This window comes from Pristiophorus japonicus, chromosome 7 (assembly GCF_044704955.1).
Source record: "Pristiophorus japonicus isolate sPriJap1 chromosome 7, sPriJap1.hap1, whole genome shotgun sequence".
NCBI classification, from domain to species: Eukaryota; Metazoa; Chordata; class Chondrichthyes; family Pristiophoridae; genus Pristiophorus; species Pristiophorus japonicus.
In genome coordinates, this window is record NC_091983.1 from 110,871,884 (window position 1) to 110,897,494 (window position 25,611).

A 25,611-nucleotide genomic window follows, 5' to 3' on the forward strand; every position below is an offset into this window, starting at 1 on the left:
TTAGACTATGTCCCCTGGTTCTGGGCTTCCCCAACATCGGGAACATTCTTCCTGCATTTAACCTGTCCAGTCCTGTCAGAATTTTATGTTTCTGAGATCCCCTCTCATTCTTCTAAACTCCAGTGAATACAGGCCCAGTCAATCCAGTCTTTCTTCATATGTCAGTCCTGCCATCCCGGGAGTCAGTCTGATGAACCTTTGCTGCACTCCCTCAATAGCAAGAATGACCTTCCTCAGATTAGGAGACCAAAACTGAACACAGTATTCCAGGTGAGGCCTTACTAAGACCCTGTACAACTGCAGTAAGACCTCCCTGCTCCTATACTCAAATCCCCCAGCTTTGAAGGCCAATATACCATTTGCCGCCTGCTGAACCTGCATGCCAACTTTCAATGACTGATGTACCATGACACCCAGGTCTCGTTGCACCTCCCCTTTTCCTAATCTGCCGCCATTCAGATAATATTCTGCCTTCGTGTTTTTGCCACCAAAGTGGATAACCTCACATTTATCCACATTATACTGCATCTGCCACGCATTTGCCCACTCACCTAACCTGTCCAAGCCACCCTGCAGCCTTTTAGCGTCCTCCTCACAGCTCACACTGCCACCCAGCTTAGCGTCATCTGCAAACTTGGAGATATTACACTCAATTTCCTCATCTAAATCATTAATGTATATTGTAAAGAGCTGAGGTCCCAGCACTGAGCCCTGCGGTACCCCATTAGTCACTGCCTGCCATTCTGAAAAGGACCTATTTATCCCGACTCTCTGCTTCCTGTCTGCCAACCAATTCTCTATCCACGTCAGTACATTACCCCCAATACCAAGTGCTTTAATTTTGCACACCAATCTCTTGTGTGGGACCTTGTCAAAAGCCTTTTAAAATCCAAATACACCACATCCACTGGTTCTCCCTTGTCCACTCTACCAGTTACATCCTCAAAAAATTCTAGAAGATTTGTCGAGCAGGATTTCCCTTTCATAAATCCATGCTGACTTGGACCAATCCCGTCACTACTTTCCAAATGTGCTGCTATTTCATCTTTAATAATTGATTCCAACATTTTCCCCTGATGTCAGGCTAACCGGTCTATAATTATCCATTTTCTCTCCCTCCTTAAGTGGTACATTAGCTACCCTCCAGTCGTTAGGAACCGATCCAGAGTCGATAGACTGTTGGAAAATGATCACCAATGCATCCACTATTTCTAGGGCTACCTCCTTAAGTACTTTGGGATGCAGACTATCGGGCCCCGGGGATTTATCGGCCTTCAATCCCATCAATTTCCCGAACACAATTTCCCACCTAATAAGGATTTCCTTCAGTTCCTCCTTCTGACTAGACCCTCGGTGCCCTAGTATTTCCGGAAGGTTATTTGTATCTTCGTTTGTGAAGACAGAACCAAAGTATTTGTTTAACGGTCTGCCATTTCTTAGTTCCCCATTATAAATTCACCTGAATCTGACTGCAAGGGATCTACGTTTGTCTTCACTAATCTTTTTCTCTTCACATATCTATAGAAGCTTTTGCAGTCAGTTTTTATGTTCCCAGCAAGCTTCCTCTCATACTCTATTTTCCCCCTCCTAATTAAACCCTTTGTCCTCTTCTGTGTTACAAAATTCTCCCAGTCCTCGGGTTTGCTGCTTTTTCTGGCCAATTTATATGCCTCTTCCTTGGATTTAACACTATCCTTAATTTCCCTTGTTAGCTACGGTTGAGCCACCTTCCCTGTTTTTTTTAACTCCAGACAGGGATGTACAATTGTTGAAGTTCATCCATGTGATCTTTAAATGTTTGCCATTGCTTATCCACCATCAACCCTTTAAGTATCACTCACCAGTCTATTCTAGCCAATTCATGTCTCATACCATCGAAGTTACCTTTCCTTAAGTTCAGGACCCTAGTCTCTGAATTAACTATCACTCTCCATCTTAATTAAGAATTCTACCATATTATGGTCACTCTTCCCCAAGGGGCCTTGCACAACAAGATTGCTAATTACCAAGGGGCCTCTCACAACAAGATTGCTGATAGCACTGTCAACACCTTCCATACACTGATGATTTGAGTGTAGACTGATGGGGCAGTAATTGGCCGGATTAAATTTGTCCTGCTTTTGTGAACAGGACATACCTGGGCAATTTTCCATATTGTTGGGTAGATGCCAATGTTACAGCTGTACTGGAACAGCTTGGCTGGAGGCGCAGCTAGTTCTGGAGCACAAGTCTTTAGCGTGACAGTCGGGGTCAGTAGCTTTTGCTGTATGCAGTGCGCTCAGTTGTTTCTAGATATCACGTTGAGTGAATCATATTGGCTAAAGACTGGCTTCTGTGATGGTGGGTACCTCAGGGGGCATGGGGGTGGTGGAGACCGATTATGAATCATCCATTAGGCACTTCTGGCTGAAGATGGTTGGAAGTGCTTCAGTCTTTGTCTTTTGCACTTGCGTGCTGGACTCCGCCATCATTGAGGATAGGGATATTCATGGAACCACCTCCTCCTCCTCCTGTTAGTTGTTTAATTGACCATCGCCATTCACGGCTGGATCTGGCAAGACTGCAGAGCTTTGATCTGATGCGTTGATTATAGAATCACTTAGCTCTGTCTATAGCATGCTGCTTCTGTTATTTAGCTGCATGTAGTCCTGTGTTGCAGCTTTCCCAGGTTGGCACCTCATTCAAGTACGCCTGGTGCTGCTCCTGGCATGCTGTTCTACACTCCTCATTGAATCGGGGTTGATTCCCTGGCTTGATGGTAGAGTGAGGGATATGCCGAGCTATGAGGTTATAGATTGTGGTGGAATACAATTCTGTCGCTGCTAATGGCCCACGGCACCTCATGGATGCCCAGTTTTGAGCTGCTAGATCAGTTCTGAATCTATCCCATTTAGCATGGTGGCAGTGCCACACAAGTACGATGGAGGGTGTCTTTTGACCCAGTGATGATAAAGGAACGACTATGTTTCCAAATCAGGAGGGTGAGAGACTGGGAAGGGAACTTGGAGTTGATGGTGTTTCCATGTGCCGCTTGCCCTTATCCTTCAAGGTGATCGAGATCGTGGGTTTGGAAGTGCTGTCGAAGAAGCCTTAGCGAGTTGCTGCAGTGCATCTTGTAGATGGTACTTCTGTTCATTTTAATTTGTGACTTTAAACAGATTCCCTTTAATGCCTGAATTATCATGGGTGGATTTACCAAACATCTGGAAGTCGGATGGGATTGCTCATCGGCTTCATTAGCATGCAAGATGAACACTTACTCACACTTTTGCTGAAAAGAAACAAGTTAATTGCATAAAGATGTATTGGGTACATTTTCAGCAGGGGCCCAGTCGGGCCTCCCATCATGTCCTAGTCCCCATTTACTACAATGAAACGGACAGTAGCAAAATTAACCCTATTTACATGCATTTTTAATATAGAAGCAAAGGAAAAGCTGTGAATGTTGGACATTGAAATAGTACAAAATGCTAGAATTATGCAATAAATCAGTTTGTGTGTATTTAAAAAAAAAGATAGATGACCATTTAGGTGGGACCTTTCATCTAAATTGATGTCTGATTTGTTTATAGATTTATCCTAGTTCAAAGCTTGTACACTTTGAAGCGTCAATTCAATTATTCTTTCATCAGGGAGACAACACATCCTTTATTTAGACTTTTTTTTTTATCCTTTCCTAGACAGGTTTGCCTGATAGCCAAAAAGAAAGAAACCTAGTGTCTTTTGAAAGGTAAGGATTAAGTTTCACAACCAAATAAAATGTATATTCAGCAATATGGCCGTTACATTTTCTTGCAATAGTCTACCCAAGAAAGGTTTAGAATGGCTTGCTCTAATTCAAATGATGACTGCTTATTGTATCAACTGTTGAAAGGAAAATCGCCAGTCCAGCACAGTATAAGGACATAAGAAATAGGAGCAAGAGTAGGCCATATGGCCCCTCGAGCCTGCTCTGCCATTTAATACGATCATGGACTCGGGTCCACTTCCCCACCTGCTCCCCATAACCCCTTATTCCATTATCGGTTAAGAAACTGTCGATTTCTGTCTTAAATTTATTCAATGTCCCGGCTTCCACAGCTCTCTGAGGCAGTGAATTCCACAGATTTACAACTCAGAAGAAATTTCTCCTCATCTCAGTTTTAAATGGGTGGCCCCTTATTCTAAGATCATGCCCTCTAGTTCTAGTCTCCCCCATCAGTGGAAACATCCTCCCTGCATCCACCTCGTCAAGCCCCCTCATAATCTTATACATTTCTATAAGATCACCTCTCGTTCTTCTGAATTCTAATGAGTAGAGGCCCAACCTACTCCACCTTTCCTCATAAGTCAACCCCCTCATCTCCGGGATCAACCTAGTGAACCTTCTCTGAACTGCCTCCAAAGCAAGTATATCCTTTCGTAAATATGGAATCCAAAACTGCACGCAGTATTCCACGCAATACCCTGTACAGCTGTAGCAAGACTTCCCTGCTTTTATACTACATCCCCTTTGCACTAAAGGCCAAGATTCCATTGGCCTTCCTGATCACTTGCTGTACCTGCATACTATCCTTCTGTGTTTCATGCACAAGTACCCCCAAGTCCTGCTGTACTGCAATACTTTGCAATCTTTCTCCATTTAAATAATAACCTGCTCTTTGATTTTTTTTTTCTGCCAACGTGCTTGACCTTGCATTTTCCAACGTTATACTCCATCTGCCAATTTTTTGCCCACTCATTTAGCCTGTCTGTCATTTTACAAATTTTGCGTTCTCCTCACACATTGCTTTTCCTCCCATCTTTGTATCGTCGGCAAACTTGGCTACGTTACACTCTGTTCCTTCTTCCAAGTCGTTAATATAGATTGTAAATAGTTGGGGTCCCAGCATTGATCCCTGTGGCACCCCACTAGCTACTTATTGCCAACCCGAAAATGAACCATTTATCCTGACTCTGTTTTCAGTTAGTTAGCCAATCCTCTATCCATGCTAATATATTACCTCCAACCCCGTGAACTTTTATCTTGTGCAGTAACCTTTTATGTGGCACCTCGTCAAATGCCTTCTGGAAGTCCAAATACACCACATCCAGTGGTTCCCCTTTATCCACCCTGTTCGTGACATCCTCAAAGAACTCCAGCAAATTTGTCAAACATAACTTCCCCTTCATAAATCCATGCTGACTCTGCCTGACCAAATTTTGCTTTTCCAAATGCCCTGCCAATGCTTTTTAATGGACTGGTCTATAGTTTCCTGCTTTTTGTCTGCCTCCTTTTTTAAATAGGGGTGTTACATTTGCAGTTTTCCAACCTGCTGGGACCTCTCCCAGAGACCAGGGAATTTTGGTAAATTGCAACCAATGCAGCCACAAGCCATCAGGTCCAGGGGATTTATCTGCCTTTAGTCCCATTATCTTACGGAGTACCACTTCCTTAATGATTGTGATTGTGTTAAGTTCCAACCCCCCCCCCCAGCCAATAGCTCCTTGACTATCCACTGTTGGGATATTGTTAGTGTCCTCTACCGTAAAGACTGATACAAAATATTTGTTCAGAGTTTCTGCCATCTCTGGGTTCCACATTACTAATTCCCCAGTCTTGTCCTCTAAGGGACCAACATTTACTTTAGCCACTCCTTTTTTTTCCTTTTTATATACCTATAGAAATTCTTGCTATCTGTTTTTATATTTTGTGCTAGTTTACTTTCATAATCTATCTTTCCTTTCTTTCATTTTTTTTTTTAGTCATCCTTTGCTGGCTTTTAAAAGCTTTCTAATCTTCTGTCCTCCCACTAGTTTTGGCCACATTGTATGCCCTTTTTTTAATTGGATGCCATCCTTTATTTCTTTAGTTAACCATGGATGGCTCTCTTTTCTCTTACACCCTTTCCTCCTCACTGGAATATATTTTTCTTGAGAGTTCTGAAATATCTCCTTAAATGTAAACCACTGTTCATCAACTGTCCTACACTTTAATCTATTTTCCCAGTCCACTTTAGCCAACTCTGTCATACCTTCATAGTCTCCTTTATTTAAGCTTAGTATACTGGTTAGAGATCCAACTTCCTCACCCTCCATCTAAATTTGAAATTCAATCATGCTATGATCACTCATTCCACTCACTCCTTTACTAGGAGGTTGTTTATTAATCCTGTCTCATTACACAGGACCAGATCTAAGATAGCCTGCCCCCTGGTTGGTTCCGTTACATACTGCTCAAGGAACCCGTCCCTTATGCACTTTATGAACTCATCCTCAAGGCTACCCTGACCAACTTGATTTGTCCAATCAATATGGAGGTTAAAATCACCCATGATTATTGCTGTTCCCTTTTTACAAGCCCCCACTATTTCCAGGTTTATGCTCCGACCAACAAAGTTGTACTGTTAAGGGGCCTAAAGACTATGCCCACCAGTGACTCTTTTCCTTTATTATTCCTTATCTCCACCCAAACTGTTTCAACATCCTGATCATTTGAGCCAATATCGTTTCTTGCTATTGCAGTGATTCCACCTTTTATCAATAGAGCTACCCCACCTCCTTTTCTTTTCTGTCTGTCCTTCCGGATTGTCAAATACCGCTGAATATTTAATTCCCAGTTCTGGTCACCTTGCAACCACGTCTCTGTAATGGCTATCAGATCATTTTCATTTGTCTCGAGTGCTGTCAACTCATCTATTTTGTTACACTGAATCTATTTTCAGGTTCCTATCCTCCTGCCAAGCTAGTTTAAACCCTCCCCTACAGCACTAGCAAACTCCCCCGTGAGGGTATTGGTCTCGGCTCTGGGGTGCAACCCGTCCTGCTTGTACAAGCCCCACCTTCCCCAGAAGCGGTCCCAGTGTCTCAGGAAAGTAAAGCCCTCTTGCCTGCACCATCTCTTCAGCCACGTATTCATCTGCTCTATCCTCCTATTTCTATACTCACTAGCTCGTGGCACTGGGAGTAATCCGGAGATTACTACCTTTTTTGAGGTCCTGCTTTTTAATCTGTCTCCTAACTCCCTAAAGTCTGCCTGCAGGACCTCATCCTTCTTTGGTACCAATGGCATAGGTAGAATGTGGACCACGACCTCTGGCTGTTCGCCTTTCTGCTCCCGACTCTTGAATTTCCTACCACTATAGCTCTTCCATTATTCTTCTCCTCTTCCCCCCCCTCCCCATGCAGCTGAGCCACCTGTGGTGCAGTGGACTTGGTTCTGGCTGCACTCCCCAGAGCCGCCATCACCCTCAGAACAGAGTACAGGTTGGAGAGCAAGATGGACTCGGGGGACTCCTGCACTACCTGCCTAGTCATTGTCTTCCTTCTGTCCAGGGGTCACCCAATCCCTATCTGCCTGCAAACTCTTGAGCTGTGGGGTGACCACCTAGAAATGTGCTATCCACGTAGCTCTGTCTCGTGGATGCACTGCAGTGTCTCCAGCCGCTGCTGAAGCTCCAAAACACAGAGCTCGAGTTGGTGCAGCTGGAGACACCATCAAAATGAATGTCTTCGTGCCAACTTACTCATTTAACTTCACCAAAGAATACTTGTATAGAATAGAACATTGTATGTATTTGATACATTTTAATGGGCCTCTTGTGCACCAAGATCAAGTAGCCAACCAGATATAACAACATTTATTGACCTTAACTTTTGAGAATTTATAATAGGAGTTACATTTCTAGGGTGATGATTTAGAGCTTTGCTGATGAATCTATCATTTTGCCATTTATTTGAAACATTTAATTTTTATTTTACATTGCTCACCCCTCCAAAAAAAAAAGTGTCCAATAACCTCAGATCGTTGGCACACATTGTAGATCTGTATACTGTCAATTGATTAGACTGTTTTCTAGGTGTATTACACAATAAAATTAAGACATGGTACCAGAGAAGATGCTATATTGGCATTCAGAAATTCATCAAAAATGATATCCAGGAGTTTAGAGAGTGCTTCGTGTTGGGATATATTTATTGTAGTTTAACATGGAAGTTATGCTAAACCGTCATAAATCACTGGTTAGGCCTCAGCTGGAGGTTGTCCAATTCTGGGCACCACACTTTAGGAAGGATGTCGAGATCTTTGGGTAGGTGCAGAGGAGATTTACCAGAATGATACAAGGGATGAGGAACTTCACTTAGGTGGAGAGACTAGAGAAGTTGGGATTGTTCTCCTTAGAACAGAGAAGGTTAAGGAGAGATTTAATAGAGCTGTTCAAAATTATGAAGGGTTTTGATGAGAGTAAATAAGGAGAAACATTTTGCAGCTCAATTATCATAAAATAGAAAACAAATTCTAGTTTTTTTTTTAAACTGTTTTCTATTTCTATTTTTGGGTCTGAAAAATCCACTAGTTCATCTCATTGTGATGAATTGAAACTTTTTTTTTCACGCTTGGTTGCTAGAATGTGCTATCTAGGCCCAGAGGGTAGTGGGAGTCTGGAACTCGCTGCCTGAAAGGGTGATTGAGGCAGAAACCGTCACCAATTTTAAAAAGTACTTGGTTGGGCACTTGAAGTGCCATAACCTACAAGGCTACAGACCAAGAGCTGGAAAGTGGGATTAAGCTGAATAACTTTTTAATGGCCGGTGCAGACACAATGAGCTAAAATGTCCCCCTTCTGTGCTGTAAATTTCTATGATTCTATGATAAATGCTTCATAATTAGATTTTCGTCTAAAAACTGTTCTTCCACACAAGATTATTTTTGTTGAAACTAGTCATTGATTTAAAGAATTGAAATAAAATCAACAGTTTAGCAGAACTTTCCATATTCAATTTCACAAAAGTGCTGTATAAATTCAATTTTTAATCACATCAGTTTTAAAGCAGCTTGCATAATGTGTTATTTTTGAAGAGCAGTCGCTTATGTAGACAAACTAATTAAGACGAATTGTACATCATTCTGTTCAATTCACGCCAGTTAATGGCCTTTCTCATCCATAATAATCTTGTACAGGTAGAATGTCCGAAATCCAGAATTCTAAAAACCGTAATTGTCTGAAAACCGGACATTGTGCAGATTGCAAGAGTCGTTGTCCGGAATCCAGAAGTATTTCCCGAAAACCAGATTTTTAAACTGTACATACCTTTTTCCAAGCAGGAATCTTAAAAAAAAAATGCAGCCCGGCCCAGCCTCGAGGTTGCCGGATTCGGGCTGTCTGATGTAATGCTTCGAAATCCGGAAATTTACAAAAGTGGGCCCAAGGGTTTCCGGATTCTGGACGTCGGATTATCTCTGAAATCTGGAAATACCCGAAAGTAGGCACAAGGGATGCCCGATTCGGGAAGTCGGAAAGTCTCCGAAATCCAGAAATACCCAAAAATCGTCCATGAAGTTTCTGGATTCGGGCCGTCGGATTTTCAGTTCTGGAATCTGGAAATACCCGAGACTTGACCATGGGGTTTCCGGATTTTGGACGCCAAATTTCTTTTCCAAAATCCGGAAAAACCCGAGACTCGGCCCAGAGGTTTCTGGATTTGAGACATCGGATTTCTTCTCCAAAATCCGTAAAAACCCAGAATGGCCTCAGTCCTGAGGTTTCCGATTTCGGGACATTATACCTGCATTTGCAAAATTCCAACCAGAAATGAATGATGCATAATCAGCTCCATGTAGAGATCATATAATCTTGCCTTACCATTGCTTCTAACTGTCTTTGGCCTTCACAACAATCCAACACTCAAATCTTGGACATTTTATAGTGAAGTTTAACAACACAAGTCCTGTTTTTAAAAAAAAAAAATTCCAAAAGGATCATGAATGTCCAAGTATATAAATAATGTAGCCTATTGGCTTGAGATAGTCGCTTGACAGAATTCAAGAATTCTGGTGTAATTCCTCTTTTTTAAAAAAACCCATATTGGGCTAGAAATTGCAGTCGGTGGCGTACCTCCAGAGTACACTCCGACCCATGAAGGAATTACGAAACTACCTGCTGGCGGCGAGGCTGAGAACCTGTGGTCTCAGGCCTCGAGGCAACCTCACTAAAAAATGTAATTTTTTGACAATTTTATATATCATTAAAAATGTAATCCGTGCCAATGTTTGCATAAACCCATTCATAGTGTGTGCATAATTCTCCATATGAAAATGTTTGTTTAATGGCTTCAATATCCCCTTGCGCTGATGCAAACATGTCCTGTGCATCAACCGTCAGACCTCCGTGTGCAATTGCTGGCCAGTCGGTGAGCAAATAGCCCAATTCTGCCCCAGCGATTGCTTTTTCGTGGCCCACAAGTTCAGGATTTTGTGCAAGCACATACGGAAATCCCGAACTTGCGGTGGATTTCAAAGGGAATACGACGGCGTACTCTGAGTTCATCGTTATACGTACCACAATTTCAGGGCCATTAGCAAAGACTGCTCAAACCTTTTTCACTTTAGCATATATGTAGATAACAGATGTGTTTTGACTGTTTTTAAACAGGGTGGGAAATGTGGTTTATTTTTCATTGGATTGCTATTTCTAAAATTTAGAATTGCATTATTGGTGCGGATTCGAAATCCTTTGATTTTTGGAGCTGCCCACTTTTGTGATTCATAATGCAAAATAGATTCTGCACCGAATGCTTGCTCTCCAGTGAAAAGATTTGAAAGCATAATACTGCAACATAGAGGGGCTATGAGGAGCAATAAATGTACTTTTTAAAAAAAAAACAATTGACACTATCAGTTCTGCAGTATACGCTTCCTTTTTAATCATCATCATAAGCAGTCCCTCGAAGCGAGGATGACTTGCTTCCACGCCAAAAACGAATGAGTTCACAGGTGTTTCAATGAAGGACCGAATACTCCAGATCTCGAACTACATCTTAAAGGGTGGAAGATGCCTATGCATGGATTTTTTTAATGTGTGGTGGCCGTTGCACATCAGCCTTCACACGGGTTTGACAGAGCTAAGTCTTGGTCCAGTGGCAAGGATTAATCAAGACGACCGGAGACTAGCTGTGCTGCACAGATCTAGCGCACACACATCGCAGTGTGGCTGGTCCGTGCTGCCTCTGGGCCCCAAACTCACGCCTCTCCTGGGCCCGGGTCACTTCCCTCTACAAACTCTTGCCGCTCCTTCACCCCTCCTGCTGTGCTTGCCCGCACTGCAATCAGCGACCTGGCTTCACAGCCATCTCCCTCCTGCAGCAGCACCCGCGCTCCCTGCAGTGGTATGCCGCCGCACGCTGTTCCCTGCAGTGACCAGCAGGCCGGGACCGCATGGATTTCCGGGCCAGGCCACTGCACGCTGCTCCCTCCAATGGCCCCAGCCTGCTGATGGTCTTGCAGGCCGGGTACGCATCGATTTCCTCTAATCTGTGATGAATAGCAGGTCACTACAATTGACTAACTTCTCTCGGCAAGGCAATTACTGGCTGGGGGAGGGAGAGGGGAAATCAGCTCGGGTTTCTGCTCTTAATCATATCCATTGACCCTTACTGGAAGGCATGCTTGCATATGAACATCATCGCGTACGAATACCATTTCAGAAAGAAAACATTTGCATTTACATAGCACCTTAACAGTTCCTCAACACATCCAAAAGTGTTTCAAAACCGATGTATTTTTTGATGGGTAATTACTTCTGTAGATAAATCCAGTAGCTAATTTGTGCACAACAAGGTCCCAAAGAAATAGCAGATGGGTATAACATTCCATCCAGAGCATGAGAACCTACATCGATCTGTCTCAAATCTGTCTGGAAGTCACCCCTCTACCAGCATTTATTAAATCCCTCAAAATGAAGTCTGTTCTTTGCGAATTGCCACCCTTTCTCAAGTGCCCTTGGTATAATTCCTGTGCCAGCCATTGAATTACTTTTGAAGTGCAATCACATTAATATGTAGGCAAACCAACAACCAATTTGTATACAGAAAGATCCTACCAACAGTAAATGTGGTGAATAATCAAGGCATAGTTTTTTTTTTTTTGCATTGGTCAAGTGAGGAATGTTGACCAGGAGAACTCCCTGGTCGTCTTTGAATAGTGCCATGGGATCTTTTATGGCCACTTGAACAGGCAGATGTGTCCTTAATTTAGTGCCTCATCTGAAAGCATCTGAGTGCAGTACTTCCTCAATATTGCAATGAAGTGTAAACCTAGATTTATGCGCTCCTGTCCTGGAGTGGGGCTCAAACTCGCAACCTTCTGTTTCAACAAGTGCTACCACCAAATTAGTTGACATTTAATGCGTGTTTGAGTTTGATCACCGCGAGATTTCAGATGGGTCATAATTGTTTTAGAAGCTGAGAATTCTGAGATCTTAGTATTTTTATAGCTGGAAGAGAGAGTTGATCTAGAAGCTGGAAAGTGGTTTAGAGGAAACGAATGAGGATGCAAAAGATAAATACATTGCTAAGTTATTGTAAAATCCATTTTGTATCAACAGAACTGTATGCGTCATATCACTGGATATAGGAAAAGTAGCTGTTGAATCTGGAGTGATTTATACTGCTTACAAAAAAAGTTTTATATTAGAAAATTCAGCATTAATAATTTGAGTGTGAGCATGATGGACTTGATGGAAATGAGAGACCATATTTTCATTAAAAAAAAATGTTTTTAACCAGTCTTGGCATTAACAATTGGTTTCAATGTTATGTAGTCAGAATCAGTTTCAAGATCAAGAAGTTGTTGGAATTACAGAAGAGGACTTGGAACTCATCAGAGAGCGAGAGACTTCAATTAAGCAACTGGAGGTACATATCCTTTGTTGCATAACAAAATGTATAGTTTGATACAACATTTTATATTCTTCCTCCATATTTTCAGGAATGATTCATCATTTACCAGGGGACATTTGCTAAGCAGTGCTTTATATTCTGAAACTTTGAGAATCATGTGTTCTTCCCTCATCCCCATATTGCATAAAAACCTAGCCCACAGATCACTTAGAGGCATTCTCATTTCCCAGTAGGGAAAGTGATTTTTTTTTTGTATATAAAAAGAATTCGGAAGCATTCCAATTTTGACAACAATAATTGAGGAGTGCTTCATATTATCTTATAAAGATAGGACATCAAACACTTCTGTGACCCAGTAGTTTTTCAACTTTGTGTGCTTAATACCTCAACATTGACATAGATATTGAAGAGACTTTATTACCACTTGGTGTTGGTGGTTGCCTCAGTGGCCTCCAGGGCAAAGCCATGTGTTTTTGAAATTTGTTCCAACTGTTGCTGAGATAGAAACCTCTAACCTTGGAGCTGTGATTGTCATATTTGATACTAATGATTTTAAATATAGTAGATGAGCCTGGAGCAAGGTTAGAAATGTCAACATATCCGCTGTTTGTGAAGCATCAGTTTGATCTAAAGCACGCAGACTACCCTGTATCGACACAGTAGTTATTATTGACACTAACCGTCTCCATAATGTACCGAGATTCAGTCCGCAGATGTAATTCTAAGGCTTTTATTCTCTTTCTTCTCTCTCCACGGTCTACAATAAATTCAGTTTGTAAAGGTCTGATCCAATGTTCTTCATCTCTAATCGGGTAGATAAACTTTAAAACTCTAAGAACCTTTTGAAGATCATAAAATCCAAAGTAAGAAAAGCCCATTCAGCTCCTCGGGCCTGCTCCATCATGTATGATTATTCTATTACTTGGCTTTCCCCTCATGCCACCTGTTGATCTACCTTGGAAAGAACTAGTTTCCTTTCCATTCCTCCTTTTGGGAGTGGGGGAGGGAAATCAAGTAGTGGTGTTAAATATATTTCTTTAAGAAGCTGCTAGCATACCTGGCTGCAAATTGTTCGATGATATTCCAAATGAATTATGATCAGTATTCTGTGGAAAGAAGTATCAGGCCTATCATCTGACCCATAATAAAACCCAGTTTTGAAGTCACTTTAAAAAATACATGTATTTTAGTTAATAGGTTTCCTCAGTTGAAAAGAAAATTAAGCAAGGTTTTAATACAGTATGGGTAGTGGAAATGTCACTTAATCCTCTGGTGACGAGTATAAACCCCTGGAAGAAGTATTGAGTTTTCCCCCACCCACTTCAGCTGGAATGATGAATACTCTGCGACTGTGATTGATAACTATAGTCGGAGGAAGCAAGTTATTTTATACTTATTTTTGTGCAGATATCTCAAGGAACTTGGAGACCTCCAAACTCAACCTTAAGTCTTAAAAGGAAAACACACTTCTGTATCCAATTAGTCGGCCATAGTTCTGCAATAAAAACACAAAATACTTAATGAGCAGCAAATTTGAAATGTAATAGATGGTGAGGAGGGGAAACCTCCATCGGAAATGCCCCAGTTAGGCTAAAGAAATTTTATAGGACTAAACTTGCTGGGACAAATGAATGAAATATTTCTCCATTTTTACAAGCTGATATAAATACTAAGCTTCTTTTGTTCATTTCAGTCTGATATCCTGGACATTAATGAAATATTTAAAGACCTGGGAATGATGATTCATGAACAAGGAGACCTGGTTGGTAAGCATCTTGTGAGCCAATAGTGGCCTTGGTTATGCTGTGTTATACAGCTTGGTGTTCTGTTTTAAAATTACAGCTATTTTAAAACTTCGATTAAAATAGCAGATATTGCTCTTCTCTCAGATAAATTTTGAGATGAATTAATTTGTAGGTTTCCCAGAAGCTTATCAAATGGGTAATTGTGGTTTGATGTGCACTCTTTCAGAAGCTGTATTTAAGGATATTCTTTCTGTTTTATCAATTACTAGATTTAGAAATTTCTCCTCATCTCAGTCCTAAATGGCCGACCCCTTATTCTGAGACTATGACCCCTTGTTCTAGACTCCGCAGCCAGGGGAAACATCCTCCCTGCATCTACCCTGTCAAGCCCTGTAAGAATTTTGTATGTTTCAATGAGATCACCTCTCATGCTTCTAGACTCTAGAGAATATAGACCTAGTCTACTCAATAGTTTATAAAGTGCTTTGCATATGATAAATCACTTGTGCCATTTTCAGTCCACAACAGTCTACCTTGGTCGTTTCAGTTCTAGTTAGCTTTACTTCAGCCTCTGGCTGATGCCAGCTCTTCCCAATGCCATTAGAATCTGAATCTAGAGTAACTTCAGAGCTCTGCATGTCTATTGGCTCTTGTTGACTTATCCAAGGCCAATAACTTTTATTTTCCACACAAATGTTTTTTAGTAGAGGTGAAGGTCCACTAAGGTTTATTTTTCCAGGGCTGCTATTGCCTTAAAACTGCTGCAAGTTGAATGCATATCTCCCAAGAAAATCCATCTTTGCCATTCACTCCATTGTAGACATAAGGTGGTTCTTGGTCCTCCCTTTATTTTGCCAAAAACTTCAGTGCGTCACTTTGATTACATTCTCCTGGTCCTGAATGTCAATTAACAGGAGTAGTAAATAGTCATGATGAATTCACACCACTGACCTCCAGATACCATATTCTTTTTTAAACAAAACCCACCATATTGGCTGTGAAAGCTGAAGACACTCAGCTGATTTCAGCAAGCTGCTGCATACTGTCAGCAAGAATTAACTATTTACTGTCTTTTTTTTTATTCGTTTGAGATGTGGTTGTCACTGGTAAGCTCATAATTTATTGCCCACCACCATCTTCTCAAGGGCAATTGAGTGTCTTCAGATTTCACAGCCAATATGGTGGGTTTCTTAAAAGCTATATGCATTGAAACAACATTCAAGAGGAGTGTTCCACTAAAGCACACACACTGTACATACCCAAAGCTTTTTGCAAAAACAAAACAACTAACCATTGAGTTATGTTCAAACATGTGTTTGTGCTAGTTAAGAAAAATTGATTGTCAAGAGAGTGGAGAGAAAATCCTGGGATTTAAGTCTTCAGAGTTTTTAATGCCAGCGAGTGTTGAATTAGCAGATAGGACTATAGAGGCTTCATTATTTTAGGCTGATGATCCCTGTATGTATGTCAGTGCCCTTCATTAATGAGTGCAAATTGTTGACTGATGCAGAACTTGTACAGCCCGCAGTAAATTTAAGATGGACATTGCAAATGGATTTTCAAATGTAAACTTCTCTCTTCCTGCCCCATGTACTTGTTCCTGGTTGGTCTTTTCTATTTTTTGGGAAGGAAGTGGAGAAAGAAATTGGCATATGGTGCAAACTTCAACCAAGTTGCTGCTATCTAGATTGCCATAAGTGTGTAATTTATCACTGAGGTTCTTTCATCCTGCACTTGTATCTGGTTGATACTTAAAAGTTCACATCTTTTAAATTGGACCACATTTTATGATGATTGGTCTCTCGATTGACTGTGTTAATTCAGTACAAGCATATTTAAACTGGGCTTTTATTGGGGGGTGGGGGGGAGGGTGTAGAGATAACCCCCAAAAAATCATTTCAATGTTTTGGGATATCTTCTAAATCTCCTCACTGAATGTTTGTTTGGTTTTAGCCCACTGGGGCACATCTAAAACTGGAAACTATAACCGTAACCATATAAACAAAATTAATTTAAGTTCACTCAGCCTCTAACTTCAAAGGTATCTCATTTACCATCGAGCACTTTGATGTCTGGAGGATGTGAAAGGCACGGTATTAAATGTTGGTTATTTCTTTTTGTACATATCAAAACTTCTGTCTTTTCATTTTATAGTGATACTTCAATGTTCTTGTATGTTTCTGTAGATAGTATAGAAGCCAATGTGGAAACTGCTGAAGTACATGTTCAGCAAGGAAGCCAGCAACTTAGCAGGGCAGCTGAGTACCAGGTAAGGTCTGTTTCTTGGAAAGTTTAATGGGTAAGCAAGATGTATGCAGTATTTGAGAATGAAAACCAAACTTTTATGGCTATTTTCCATTGTTCTTGACCTAATTCACTGTAGAATTATTGAATTGTATGGCTGAAATATTTGAATCATGCAAAGTTAACTGTACACCGCTCCCTTTCTTTCATACTTGTGATCTACCTATTGATGAATTTAAGCGTGTTTTTTGTTTTCCCCCCCCAATAGATGTAGAAAAATGAATTAACTTTTTTTTTTTCTTTCCCACAGCGCAAATCTCGCAAGAAGATATTCATCTTAATCGTGGTATTGGTAATCTTAGCTGTGGTAGTGGGCCTCATTATCTGGGCATCATTGAAAAAATGAATTCAGAAGATTTAGCATAGACATTGCACTTGAATGCTGGCATAACATTAAACATCACAATAGAGAGTCTGGGTTATTTACTGAAGCTTAATACTTTATTCAAACACATTATTTAGAAAATTAAACAAATATCCAAGTGTGCTTTCTAGCAATGTAATCAGAACATGTAATTTATCATTTGAAGTGCCATTCTTCCCAAATTCAAATACCATTGTTTTAATACTATACAATGTTAAGTCACTTAATGTTCAGGACAAAATGTCTTGTATGAATTTTTTTTTGATGTGCCAGGTTGCCATAACTTAATCTTGAAGCTCTGCTGACTGTTGTAGATTTATTTTAGTTTGTCCTCATTTCCAGGCAAAAGGCATTCCATTAGGTATAAGTGTGTCTGGACCGGTGCCGAAATGGATTCTTCAGTTTTGCATTAAAATTATGCCACGTTAACCTTTTCTATTTTGCTCAATTGTTGACCGCTTTGGTTACATGCCTGCTAAATGAAGTAACAATGCACTGTCATATCAACAGTATGTATCTATAGACTTCTTACTGAAAATTAACTTACAATTGTCTGGTGTTTGCAATATTTGCACTGAATGGAACCAGTCTGACTTTGTATCATATACACCCCTTTGTATTGTGTGTTATCTTAAATGAACAATACAGAAAGGACTATTTGTATTCCTAGGGATGTGTTAACAATTTTTAATACAAGTTGTGCCATTTTGAGATTGTATGCTTGCATATGGTTTTTCAGATTTGGATTAAAACTAGACTGAACTGTAAAAACAAAATGCAAATCTGCTGCTTAAATAAACTTTTTGGCAATATCATTGTTACCATTGCTGTCGAGTAATTTTGAGCAACATACCAGTTGGTAAATTTTATAAGCCATAAAAGGTCTGAGGTTTTAAATATGCAGTGAAACTTTGTTTATATTAATTTGAATATTGGAATTCAAGTGATGTGCTCCAGACCAGTTAGACATCCTACAACAAAGCACTTTGTGGGAGGAAAGGGGAAAGAATTATAATTAAATGCAAGCTAATCAATAAAGACAAACTTAGTTTATTTCGGTTGTCGACACTTGCAATAAAATTCAGTTATCAGAAAGCCAGCATTTTGTAGCATGGCAGAAACACCGTTCCCAGTGTTTGCCATCTTTGTTGTAGTAAGATTGTGTTCAGAAATACCCTGCTTTAAATACATATCTAATTCTGATAAACATCTCTAACAAAAGTTAGATGATCTCTTATTACAGAGGTACTTGACACCATTTTAACATCTATCATAATCAGACAAAAGTTTGCACTTGTCCAAAGAACATAATATTAGGAGGGGTGACTAAAAGCTTGGTCAGTGATGTTTTAAGAAAGGCTTTAAAGCAGGAGAGAGAGGGGCAGAGATGTTTAGGACCTAGAAGGCTGAAGGCTCGGCCGACAATTGAGGGCAAAAGGAGGAGGGATGCAGAAGAGGCCAGAGTTGGAGGACGCAGAGTTCTAGGAGGTTGTTGGTTGGAGAAGGTTAGAGATAGGGAGGGGTGATGCAAGAATGGATTGAATGAGAATTTAACATTTTAGGCATTGGTAGACTGGGAGCCAATGTAGGTCAGTGAGAACAGTGTGGTGATGGGTGAGTAGGATACGGGCAACGCAACTAAGATTTTGGATGAGCTGAAGCTATGGGAGACAGACCAGGAAAGCATTGGAATAGTCAAATCAGGGGGTGATGAAGGCGTGGATGAGTAGAGATGGATGATATGGAAATGGAAGTGGCGGTCTTTGTGATGGAGTGGAGATGGATCAGAAGCCCAGCTCATGATTATGTAGCAAGCTGAGGTTGCAATGTTGGACATACAGTCTAACGATACAGGCAGTTGAGGGGTCAAGAGAGATGGTAGAAAGGTGGGGCTGTGTGTTGTCAGTGTGCATATGGAAGCTGACCCTATGTCTTTGATGTCATCAAAGAGCAACATGTAGATAAAGGATTGGCGGTCCTGGATGGATCCTTTGGAGGCTCCAGAGGTAACTGGGTGTGGGAAGAGATGCCATTGCTAGAAATGCTTGGCTAAGATTGGATAAATAGGAGGGAACCAAGTGAGGATCGTCCCATTGAGCTGGAAAATTAAGAGGTATTGGGGGAGGATGGTATGGTCAACTGTGCCAAAGGTTGCAGAGAGGCCAAGAATAATGAGAAGAGATAGTACACCATGGTTACAGTCACGGAGGATGTAATTTGTGACTTTATTTCTATCTTCAAAGATGCGGTTCGTGCAGCTCTAATGGATCAATGGTAAAAGCACAGGTGGTGTCAACAGCACCCTAAAATGGCTTAACTGGTCATTTATCTAATGTACTATTTGTAGGCACTTGCTGTATGTGAATGACTGTTGTTTCTGCTTACATATTGGTGACTATACTTTAAAAGTAAAGTTGTGAAGATGTTAATCAAGTCCTTGATCTCGCCGAGAGTTGGTTACTAAGTGATGAAATATTCTGTTAAATTATGAGGCTTGCTTGGGTTTTTACATTTCCGGAGATTAAAAATGCTGGCACCAGATGAAGAATGTACTGTGCTATCTTTTTTTTTAAAAAAGGACAAAGCAAAGATCATGCTTTAGGTCATGGTAATGGCATTGACCAGTGCTGTATTCCATAGGCAGCCATTTGAGGAGCAAATAAGGCAGGCAAGAACATTAGCAGACAAGGGCTCAAGAAAACTGGAATTTTATACTCGTTAAAATGTGCCCCCATATATAATAGTCCCTTTGCTTTTGATGCAGGCAATGTACCAAAGTGCCTCCATTATTAAATACATGGGCTAAAACCTCCACTTTTGTGGTTATCGCCCAAAAATGGGTGATATTTCCGGCTTCTCGCCTATTCCCAAAGCACCTAGTTTCCACATTTGAAAATGGATGTTATAACGAGCGATATAAAATGGGCGGTAGCGTTAAATTTTTTTGACCTTCCGCCGTAAAGTGTGGCCATCCTTAGCAACGGCATGGCAACTCTCGATTCCCGCGATTCTGGAGGTCAAGGATCATCGACATGTGCAGAAGAGGAGACAGAGAGGGAGCTCAGAGACTGAAGGCATGTCTGGGTATGGTGTGGCTGCTTTGGGAGGAAGAAGGGAGACTTTTTAAAGCTTCACAGCAAGCAGGCAAACAGGTAGCTGTTACCAGCCACATATTTGATCGAATTTGGCCTATAATAGAGAGAGGAGGAGGCATCACAGCACGCTGTGGAGACTGACGCTGGAGAGAGCAGTGAAGTGAGAGAGGAGCACATTGGAGGACGCAAAAGAGCCAGGAGGTGCTCGGACGAGGCAAATGTCTCCCTCCTGCAGGAGGTCGAGTTATGCTGGGGTGATTTGACACGGAGGGCGTGGGAAGCCCACCCCAAAGGCATACCAGAAGATATGAACTGAGATAGCACAGGTGGTCTCGTCAGCGACCAACGAGGTGCATGAGGGCAACCAATGCCGCAAACGATGGAATGACCTTGTTTGATCCACAAGAGTAAGTATTACATTGATTTACATGTAGTTATGTATATATAATTTGATTTGTAACAGTCATGAGTGACTATCATCAGATGTGAGATCTTTCACTTTTACCAGGAATGTTTTACTCAAAGCCTGCAGTCATGGTGTACATCGTTAGGTAAACAATGATAATTATCATCATGATTACATCGGTCGGTTATGTGTTGTATCAGTGTGACGCTACCTAGCAATGATATCACGCAATGATTTCATGCCATGTCTTCCTATCACCTTTTACAGAAGAAGCTATTGACAATTAGGTGCGTGCAGAGGCGAACTGGTGGGGGGGGGGGCCGCCAGTCCCCAACGACATCACTGACCTGGAGGAGCGTGTGCTCGCACTCGTGGAGAAGCACACCCGGACAGCCACGGATACATCTGCAGACCTTGAAGTGATGCCACGTGAGTAAAGCTTACACCATTGTGTGATGTAAAGTCAATAGATGCCACACCCACTCTCATCCGAACAATCATATATGATAGATGATTTCTAAAATTGTTATAGAAATAATGCTGGCCTAATGAAAATCATTGCAGTGCAAATGTATTGATGGTCATGAAATGTGATGTCTGTGATGATTTTGATAGCAGTGGTGCTTTTGTCGTGCATATGCTGTGTGTAGCGCTGGACTCGCCTTGTCACCCTAGCACCCCCTTCTCCTCTAATATCCTCATTTCTGTTTTGCAGCTCAGCTAGCAGCGCGTCCCAAGGCAACACCATAGAGACCAGAAGGTGGGGGAGCGGGGCTGGAGTCGGTGGACGATCCGACATCTGGTGCTGAGGAGCTCCGATTCTCGCCCGTCAATCCGCTGGGTCTGTTCTCCACGGATGAGAGCGTGGACTTCGAGGAACCTGCATCGCCAGGCTCCAGAAGCCATTCCACCCCATCTAGTGGTCCTCTGGTCATTGCCGCCTCCACTCTGGAGGTACCGGTCACAAGCACCTCGCCACAGGGCACCCCATTTGTCCCCAGAATGGCGCCGACCCCGCGGAGGTCCAGTGGACGCGGCGGGTCTGTTCCACGAGCACCACATGACAGCAGAGAGATGGTACAGTTGTCCAAGCGGACATTGGTGACCAGCTCATCGAAGCATTGGAGAGCATATCTCGACAGCTGGCCACCATCTCCGGCACCATGACCGAGTACATTCCACGGATGGCGGAGGCCCTGGATGTGATAGCCAGGAACACTGTTGGCACAGACCTCCCCAGTGGTCCACGAGCGCGACACTCCATCCCTAGGTTCCGCACCACTACTGTGAACAACAGATGAGAGCGAGGACCAAGATCCAGATTCTGCATCAGAGAATGTTGTCCCCTCGGCACCCCCCAATCCTATACCCTTGCAATGACCGCATTTTCATTCGTCTCTGCCGCCCCCCCCCCCCCCCACTGGGGCACCACCTGAAGAGCTCCTCGGCCAGACTCCGTGGAGCGAGGAGGGGTGGGGGGAAGGAAAGTGATGTGCATGTCCGCAGGTGATGGCTGTGTTATATCTCCATTTGGGTGTATGCAATTTGTTGTAATGTATGGGGGGAGGGGACCACACTCCTGCTTTGTCTTTGTATTCTGTGTTGCTGGACATGTTTGAACATGTGATTTATGTTAATGGTGGAAAAAGTGGGGTGTGGGCAGGGGTTGGGTGTTATTGCCTGTGATGCTTATGATTTCAGACCAATGTTGGTATAAAATTTTTGTTGTTGAACATAACCTTGTTGCGCATTGTCTCAGGTAGCTGCACCGTTACACACTGGTGATTCCTTAACATGAAAGGGTTAAATACAACTTGACATCAATAACGTAAACTTTAACTGGCACCAAGGTGATGGGCACCATTGATGTCTAAGCTGCGCACATGCAGCAGTGTGTCAACGTTGTCACTCACATCAACGCTCTTTCAGGCAAATTGTTCAGATATCAGCTCCTCATGTAAGAGTGGTATTTTAAAACTGCCAGCCACACTGCTGCCGTTCATTCAGAACAGTTCCACTTTTTGTGGGCGGTTTTTTGGACGGTCGATATTGTGGGCGATATATGTGCAAGGTGGTGAAATTGACGCTGGGTGTTAGTTTTGGTAAATATGCTCTTTACGACAAAAAAAAATGGGCGAGCGGTATTATTGAATCCCTGCATTAAATCAGTGCGGAAAATAACGCTGGACGATATTATGGGCGTTGATTTCGCCCATTCTGCTGATTCCGCCCCAAAAAAGTGGGCGGGCAGTAATGTTTTCCCGGCGTTAAGCACATGGGAAAAGTAACGCTCGGCGATAAGTTTCCTGAAAATGGGCGTCCGTTTCCATTTTGTGGCTAAATAGGTGATATCTGGGCATTGTATGTCCTTTCAGCGGTAAAGTGGGTGTTAAGCATGCAAAAATAGTGCAGGTTCTAGCCCAATATGTCTACACTAGCATCTGCCATGTTCATTGGTGCTGAACTCTATCAAGGGCATTTTTAAGAAGTTAATTATTGTCCTGATAACATGGGGCTCCCCTCACCTTGGATGTGACTTGATCAACTGAAATAGTTCCTATGATGTAACCCTGGTTCAAGTCAGCATGAGGTTGCCTTCACAATATGGTTTGCTTTACCATAACCCACACTTAAGATTGTTGACAAACCTATCACTGACTGGATAGGGATCTACAGGGTAATTAAACTCTAGGTAGAAAGGTTGATCGAACAGTCCACCTCGGACATCAAACAATTGGAAGTAAGAACAGTAAAGCTGGCATGGAAAACTTCTAGACCACTACACCGTAAGTGTATTTATGGTCAGACAACACTGGTGATCTAGTACATCAATATGCATAGGAAATCGCGTTTACCTTGTTCAAAGGCAACCCTGGTAATGTGTTGATATGTGGGTTGGTGGTATCACTCTTGGCTTATCACTTAACAGGGATAGACAGCAGTGTGGCAGAGGTGGTGCGTGCATCTTGGGAGTGGAAGATATACTAGTTCAGGATACCATGTTTCTGTTTGAGGCCAGAAGCTGTTGGATTTAAAGCTGGGTAGTTCTTTTTCCGATTGCAAAGGTATCTGTCTTGTCTGAGTGTGTGGTTAGTTCAGAAGGTGCAAGCAGACAAAGCAAAATTATGCTGGTAGCTCCTTACTAGCCCTGCAATCTGTGACTCGCAAACATCATGGCAATGATCGGAGGCACAATCCCGCTACCTCGCAGAAGGGATCTTCTACAGCGCAGGGTGGGGAACTATTTCATCTGGATCTGGAGACAGATTAGTTGGTGATCTGGTATTGAAAGGCAATGATCAGGGTCCACTGAGCCATGCAATAGCTATTTTGATTAGTTCCCACAAGTATCAGCTAACTGAGTTTATAATGGAAATAGTTTGTGTAATGTTGTTCTACTGGGCTGGAGTCTCCTTAGTGATCCTGCCTGAAAATATTCGGGATAGTGGAGATTATGGAGAGATTCCAGCAGTGAGACCTGTTGCAGCCAGTTACTGCTGCTTCCTGGGACCACTGCGGAAGGAGGCCACAGGAGCACCGGTAATGATCCTGAGGTCCTCCAGTGGAAGGAGAGGACCCAATAACATTTCTGTGTAGGCCTTGGTCTCTGCCAAACACAGCCCTCTCGTGTTTTATCCAACAATTGAACAAGGTAGACAAAGCCTAAAATATAAAACTAATATTTACCTGTATCCAACAATGAATGGCAGAATGTTAATTGTGTCAAGAGTTTTCATTAAAAAGCTGGGTGAGATTTTTTTTAACCTAAGGTTGCTTCCCAGTTTCATTTGAATCGAGAAATTGTCCCATGTTTTATCCAATGCTACATATGTCAGAAACTGGATCATTTCCACTCTTTAGCTTCCACTCTTTAGTGCCCTAAGTTGATATGCCCTTCTCAAGTGCATTTAAGGCGCTCTCAATAGTTATTCACTTCCTATGTTGCAAGGATCATAGCCAAACTATTAATTAGCCAATTGTTTGCATCTGTCACCACTACTATTTTGCAGTGAAGAAACCCATGGGGCAAATTAAGGGTCATTCCACCTGTTCCTCACCGCCTTGGCCATCCCTCAATTTTGTTACAATTGATGTCATATTTTGCTATTATGATCTAGATTTAATTGCAACATTGTTGGCAGATCAATCCTGACAATTGGTGGCAAGTTTGTGGGAGCTTCCCACCTCTAAATCTATACTACAGCTACTTTGGTATGCTCTTATGACTTGGAGGATATGAAAAAAAAGTAATTATTACCTGGCAGGAATTTCGGCGTTCAAATGGAGTGCATCATCGACATACCACAATCTCACCCATTCATTGCTGCTGGGGTATAGATTTGAGGGAGGCCACTGTTAACTAAACCAAATCGTAACTACTTTTCAGTCAAAATGAACTGGCACAATAATGTTGTTCCTGGGGCTTTATATGATGCAAGATATAAGAGTCTGTACATGTTACTGCATATCTACAACATCATATGCATGCTCAGTGTGTGCAGTTATATTCCTACTGTGTGGCAAATGTATATTGCTTGAGGAATGGAAACCTTTCCAAGTAGACAATGTGTCCATATGACTTCCTCATTTCTAAATATGCATTTGTACAATCCAACTATTGGTTTTATTTTGACTTTATGACCGAGTGAACATAAAAAAAGAATTGGGAGCAGGAGTAGGCCATTTGACCCTTAAAGCCTACTCCGCCATTCATTGAGATCATGGCTAATCATCTACCTCAACTCCACTTTCCTGCATTATCCCCATATCCTATGATTCCCTTAAAATCCAAAAATCTTATCAATCTCTGTCTTGAATATACTCAGACTGAGCCTCCACACCCCTCTGAGGTAGAAAATTCCAGAGATTCACCACTCTCTGGAGTGAAGAAGTTTCTCCTCATCTCAGTCCTAAATGGCTGACCCCTTATTCTGAGACTGTGACCCCTGGTTCTAGACTCCTCAACCAAAGGAAGCATCCTCCCTGCATCTACCCTGTCAAGCCCTGTAAGAATGTTATATATTTCAATTAGATCACCTCTTATTATTCTAAACTCTAGAG

General features: G+C 41.9%; 1 protein-coding gene across 1 annotated transcript in view; it reads left to right on the forward strand.

The window, feature by feature from the left end:
- stx7l (syntaxin 7-like) overlaps window positions 1-17,851 on the forward strand; it is a 63,570-nt gene extending 45,719 nt beyond the window's left edge. Inside the window, exons 6-10 of the mRNA XM_070884440.1 lie at window positions 3,681-3,730; window positions 12,558-12,651; window positions 14,330-14,402; window positions 16,568-16,650; window positions 16,936-17,851. Of these exons, the coding sequence (XP_070740541.1) occupies window positions 3,681-3,730; window positions 12,558-12,651; window positions 14,330-14,402; window positions 16,568-16,650; window positions 16,936-17,031 (396 nt within the window). The 3' untranslated portion in view covers window positions 17,032-17,851. The remainder of the gene's footprint in view (window positions 1-3,680; window positions 3,731-12,557; window positions 12,652-14,329; window positions 14,403-16,567; window positions 16,651-16,935) is intronic.
- The last annotated feature ends 7,760 nt before the right edge of the window (window positions 17,852-25,611 follow it).